At 46.6% G+C, this 6266-nt stretch overlaps 1 protein-coding gene across 1 annotated transcript; it reads left to right on the top strand.

The window, feature by feature from the left end:
• Positions 1-63: 63 nt before the first annotated feature.
• Positions 64-5238, top strand: DUSP19 (dual specificity phosphatase 19; the record flags this gene model as incomplete). Its single annotated transcript, XM_010141320.1, has 3 exons — positions 64-110; positions 678-830; positions 5017-5238. Coding segments are annotated over 3 exons (422 nt in total), but the record flags the coding sequence as incomplete, so codon positions are not given.
• Between the last annotated feature and the right edge of the window lie 1028 nt (positions 5239-6266).

Raw genomic sequence — 6266 nt, 5'->3', positions numbered from 1 at the left:
GAGGGCGCCGTGCTGCCCGCCGGGGAGGGACTCGGCGTGGCAACCGGCTCGCTTTCTCCGCAGGGTCGCAGGATGTTGCTCACGACCTGGAGACGATGAAGAAGTATAAGGTAGCGTTACACCGGAATAAAAATGCATCTCGTGTAGTGCTTGCGAGGGGGTGTCTTTCCTAAGTGAAAAAGTCTAAACTTTTAAGGAAAACTGCACTATATTTGCGCTTGTAAAGGGCTGCTCCGTTTGCAGAGGGCTGGGTGCCTGCAGCTTCACAAGAGGCTGAAATACTGGGCAGGAAGGCTCGCGGTTGTTTAGAGCTGTGTTCTGGGAGGGATTCCCCCACGGCCATATGCGGCTCAGGTTCAGCATTAGGCCCCCGCGCCTTGTGGGGGAGGGCGAAACACGACAAGCAGAGCGACAGCTCGGTGACGCTCCCTGTGTTACAGCAGTGGGGTGTTCAGGCCTCTGGGTAGCGGTGGCAGAGCGTGACAGCACCGGGCAGGCAGCGGTGCCAGCGAAGGGCCACTTCGCTCTTCGTTACAGTAACCCACAACCCGGCTGTGGCCTGAACAGAGCAAAGAGGGCGGGAGGCCAGAGGTGGGAGCACCTACCAAGTGCATCTACTCTGAAAGCTGTTTTCAGAAAATGCCTTTTGTAGGTTTTTTCTTTCTTTTTTGACCTAGGTTACTCATGTTCTAAATGTGGCATGTGGAGTCCAAAACGCCTTCCCCAGTGACTTTATCTACAAGACCGTTTCTATTCTGGACGTCCCAGAAACAGATATTATCTCCTATTTCCCAGAATGTTTTGAGTTTATTGAGAAAGCCAAGATCCAGGTACAGTATATGAATAATTAATGTCGCTACTTACCCTGTTTGGATTATTTATCACCCTATTGAAAATCTAAAGGAGCATCTTTTGTCAAAAGAAAGTATGGTACCAAACAGGGGGTTTTTCCATCGCCTTTTTATAATTTTAAATAGAGAATCCAAGCAATTTCTAAGCACTCCTAGAGACATGGTGCTACCATTAATCCTGATTGTCTCCAGGATTGCTTTTTTTGGAATAACCGTTTTGCCTGTTCTAGGAGAATGCTTCTTTAATACGTGTCCCAACCACCTGCGGGAACGGTGGTTGACTTTACATAAAGAAATCCCGTCGTACATCTGACGGAGGGGAACTTGTTTACTTTCCGTAACTTAAGCCATCAGGGGTGCTGTTCTGGATTAGCAGAAAGCCAAAGAGGGCTTTTACTGCTCTGTGTGGTTTGTCAGCAGCTGTCCACCACCCTGGTGCTTTTCCTTGATCATCCATCAAAGATGTGGCACATTGAGCTGCATCCACATAAAATGATGTACCAAGACTGTCAGAGGATGCGGTAGTTGTCAGGAGCCAACCACTGATTTAACTGCTAACAAAACCCTGGAACAGACGTGCCAGAGGAAGTGGGGTGAAGGGGCTCCTTCTGGGGCTGCTCAGCTGCCCCGTCTGTAGCCAAACCATCCCTGACTCTGATGTGTTCAGTTCAGTCTTAGTGTGTAATTTACGACAACCATTGCTTTGGTACCAACGCTACGATGTGACAACCGAACCTCATGGCGTGGTACTGCACCGTGTAGACCGTATTCATTATTTACAGGGATAGGTCGGGATAAAAGAAGGTAATCTTGCCCCGGCTTTCTTTGTGTCACGCAGTGTTCTTTCCTTCTCTCATCGATCATTTATGAGCTACGTGATACGCATTGTCACCTAATGACCTCGGCAAGGTTTCGAGTTACGGTTTCCACTTCATTTTCAGATGAGACTTGCCATTCATGACTGTATAGCGTTGCTTGCTGCCTTGGCTGTTTACGTTCCAGTTACCGTTTTGTAAGCTAAGGAGTTTTCATGAAAACTTTTACAGCAGTATTAGTAGTGTTTTGATGGGAGAGACGGGTAATTGGTGGAAAAGATGTTGTGCAGGAGCAGTTCGCTAAACATGTTGTGTTATAGGAGTAAGTGGAAACACATCCCTGGATGATTTGAATCATTTTATTTGCTTTGTCAAAATAGTGGTAAAAGAGCTTACGGTGAATTGAAGCACTCTTCTGTTTAAGTAATCCCTGTTTTGTCTCCTAATGTGGGGGAGAGAGAAGACTGTTCACTGGTGAGAGAGCGTGATACGTGAGAAATGACTACGAGAACATGGTTAACGATGAAGGAGTGTGGGAGCACTCGAATTTGGGAGTGCAAGTAAAGCCTGCACTGTTCAATAGGTCACTGCCAGCTGGTGCTTGGAACAGGATTGACTTTCCTAAAACTGTAGCTGCTCAAGTCTGCAGACACTATGGTACGAATTCTGATACTGATCAGAGCTCACCTTTTCTTCTGGGCTCCAAACTGGAGGGCAGATTTTCCATGACATGGTGGGTGACACATGTCAGATCACGGTGCTATGAATGAGGGAATTTTTTTTTCCACCTTTCTGTTTAATATCTGATTATAAACCCTCTAAAATCTTGTCTTTCCAGGGAGGAAAGACATTTGTCCTTATTGCTCCCTCTGTCCCTCCTGAAGAAAAAAGCCCTGGCACCTCTGCAAATTAAAGTGGATCTCTGAGGAACCACAGTAGCCTGTGGCACTTCACCCAAAGCTTTATGCTTCTTCTAATTTCTTTCGTCGGTGAGGCTTTTCACCCACTGTGTCTACGCACTGTATAATCACCTTTTCTTTTAGTGGAAGGTGGTTTGGCTTCCCCCTGTATAAAAATGTAAAAAAACCAACTTGGTCTTGGATCTTAAGAGGTTCTTGCAAGACCATGGAGCATTTCTGGGTAGGCAAAGGTTAGGCCATGGGGATCAGAGCAAGGAGTTCTTGGTAAACAGAGATTAGTTTCATACCTGCCATCTGTTTCTCACTTGCATTCTGTGTTCATATCCAGTATAAAATTAGTTAACGATCACATGCCAAAGTCATCTGTGAATGAAGAAACAACGGGGTTTAGCAAGGAAAGATGAATGTTCTCAGTATTAAATTTGCTTTACAGTTATTGCCCACATTCATTCATGTTCAGTAATTTTCAGGTCTGTTCCGTGGTTATCAGTATATAAGTTTTGGTGATGTACAACAGAAGAGTCATTCAAAAAGAAAAAAACCTAAAAGAAATGTGAAGGAGGAAAGTAAAGCATGAACTGTATAACGGAAAAAAAAAAGTCACTTAGAATGTTTATTTCTTACCCTCATTGCCACTGATAGATATTGATCTTAATTGTGGTACGTTACGTCTGAAATAAGTCGCATCAAATCAGTAAAAACTGATCCAGATCTAGAGTGGATAAGCTTCAGCAATTGCTTCATTAGCAGTGGCATAAATGTAGGTTTTAGTGTCAAAATTTTGATGTCATTATTACAGAGGAGATAGTGGATTTACAGGTCAGCGCTGGTAGTTCCTCGGATAGCTAGAACACACGTCCAGGTCTGCTCTGCCCTCCGCTGTGACCTGTGCGGTCAGGAAGCTGCCCCTGTGGATGGGAGAAAGGGAAGGAAGACAACAATTTCTAGCAGACAATGCAAAGGGGGTATGATTTCCGTCGCAAAAAAAGGGTGGCATTATGATTCATTGTGGTGGGATGCCGGAGCTTAGACTGAGATCCTGGCTCTGCCACAATCCTGCTGTGCTAACTCGAGCCAGTCATTCTTCCAGTCTCAGCTCGGCGTTCCTTCAGTAAGGAGAATAACACTCCCTTTCATGCTTCTTTGTCCTTTTGTGTAAACTGGAAGATTTTCGGGGCAGGAACCATCTTCTGCTTTGCGTGTTTATGAATATACCAGGTAATTGCCACTCCCACGTCTGTAACAGAAGCCATCAAGTTCCTGGAGAGGACCCTTGGTGGCTATAAGGTCTTTCTTTGCTGTGGGTAAAAGGCCCAGTGATAATGTGTGCCTGGGGAGGGCAGACAGAGCAGCCCGTTTATAGCTGGAATATATTCGTTCAGCCTCACGTACCTGAGCACATCGTGTCCCGCGTTTCAGTACCTCCATGCAGAACATGGTTTCTTCTTTTTTGTGAAAGCGGCATTTGGCAGACAGTTTGGACCGAGCCTTTTCCGGGTCCAAGTCTGACGTACAGACGTGACAACTTGACAGAGCCTGGGCCCTGCAAACGTCACCAAAGCCGCACCGGATTGTCTTTGTGTTAACACATGCCCGTTACTTCTCAACGAAACTTGAAATGTCTTTTTGAAGAGTCATTCAGGTGCCTCAAAGATTCTGTGTTTAAGAAACGTTTAAGTAGGGTAAAACCGTGAATTTTATAGATAATTCAGGATGAGGCTGAATTTAAATCCCAGGAGAAACGTTTGTGTACTCGGGGGACATCTGGTATTTTGGATTTTGCAAGATAGTCCCCAGTCGAGGGACCTCAGTTGTACCAGCCGCTGTGATGGGGAGGTGGAGATTTGTCGCAAGTTACACGGTATCTTTTCTGATTTTTCTGTTCCTGTGCATGATCCTGCTTACCCAGAACCCGCACTGAAGAACTCCAGAGAACGTGAGAAGTGCGCGACTGAACCGACAAGATGTTCTAGACTCTGCCTCTCTGTGCCTAGCTGTTCGTTGCCTTGCTAGGTTTTTAACCTGGTAACAAGATCTTGTCAAGTTCCCTTCCATGTTGCCAGCGGAGTCTGTGTAAACGCTGGCGCCCAGTCAGATCGATACCTCGGTATCCCAGATGCCTGTGATTTGCCTTTTACTTGAGGGGGCTGCAGCGAGGCCTTGGGGAAAGGGGCACAGGAATGTGTTTTAGTTCTAAGGTATGGATTAGTCTTGAAATATTTGATAATTATAAAGCGGTTTTCAGTAGAAAAAGACTTAATTTGGGGCTCATATACCTGTGGAGTTACTTCTAGGTGTAAATACTTGCTTTGAGCTGAGCAAGCAGCTGCTAGTAACTCTTGACAGGTTTTTATTTTATGTGAAGTTTCTAATACTTGTTGCTGGCTCCTTGGGGAGCATCCCCACTTATGTCACCTTTGTTTCTTGAAGGACGGTGTGGTACTGGTCCACTGCAACGCAGGAGTCTCCCGCGCGGCGGCGGTTGTCACTGGCTTTCTCATGTATGCTGAGAGACTGAGTTTTGCCAGCGCCTTTTCCATGGTGAAGAAGGCCAGGCCTGCGGCGTGCCCGAATCCTGGCTTCATGGATCAGCTCCACAAGTACCAGGAACAGAGCGTGAAGGCCAATGGCAGCGTAATCCCTGACGGCTGACCGAAAGGGAGATCTGACTGATCATCACGCTGCTGTGACGCGGCAGCGACCGATGCTGGCTGCGCGTTACTTGGTCACTTCACGGTCCCCTTTCACACGGGTGCTTTAAGGTCCTCACGCGTACGTTTCCTTACCCCTTTTTGATCCCCTCTGCTCCAGCTCGTAGTCTGAAGGCCAAATGGAATTCCACTGACTGCAGAGATGGTTGTGCCCAAGAACAAGCTCTGCCTGGAGTGCTAATAAAAAGATAAAGTCCAGTTTTCCTTGAAATATGAGGAAAAACTGGAATGGTGGTTTTTTTGATGGAGCCATCAAAAAGTGCAGGCAACAGAGAAAGGAGAGAACTGAGCTGAGTCGCCCTGTTTGATACTAAACCAAGTCTGTGCGTTCTGGTTGGTTCTGAAATCTCTGTAATAAAATGTTTGGGTAATAAAGTAACTTGATAGTGGATTTTAAATTTATATTGCAACTGAAGAGGATTTTACTGCATTTCGTGGGCTAGCCAGCCATTGAGTACTGCTGGAAATGACAACAGATGGTCTTTGAGGATGCTCAAAATGTGTGGGATGCTGTAACGCTTCACGTCTCTCGTTTCTCATCAGTCGGTGGTTTGAAGAGGACTGACACTGTGTTTTCAAAGCGCTGGCACCAGGCTCTGGGGGTTTTTTTGTAGATCATTTTGGTGGAAGTAACAAAAATGCTTATGACAATGTATCTCTGACTTTGCCTTCGGTGCTCCTGTGCTGTCCCCGCGCTCCATTCCACATCCCATATAAAGAACGGACATCGCAGGACGAGGAGCTTGGGCCCTCCTGGCAGGTCTTGGGTTGGAATCTCTGTCTTCAGGCGGCGCGTTTTTCAAAAAATAAACTGTCACGTATTTTAATGGTGTTTTCGCGGCCTTCAGGGCAGTTCTAGGCGGTTTGGTGCACTCCTCTACAATGAGAGAAGGAGCAGGCTGTGCTGGGGAGTTGTTCCGCCACAGCGATCGCAGAGGTGCGGGACAGCGCGGGCACTGCCGGGGGTGG

The sequence above is a fragment of the Buceros rhinoceros genome, unplaced genomic scaffold (assembly GCF_000710305.1).
Source record: "Buceros rhinoceros silvestris isolate BGI_N320 unplaced genomic scaffold, ASM71030v1 scaffold47688, whole genome shotgun sequence".
Lineage (NCBI taxonomy): Eukaryota > Metazoa > Chordata > Aves > Bucerotiformes > Bucerotidae > Buceros > Buceros rhinoceros.
This window is presented reverse-complemented; position numbering and strand designations above follow the sequence as displayed.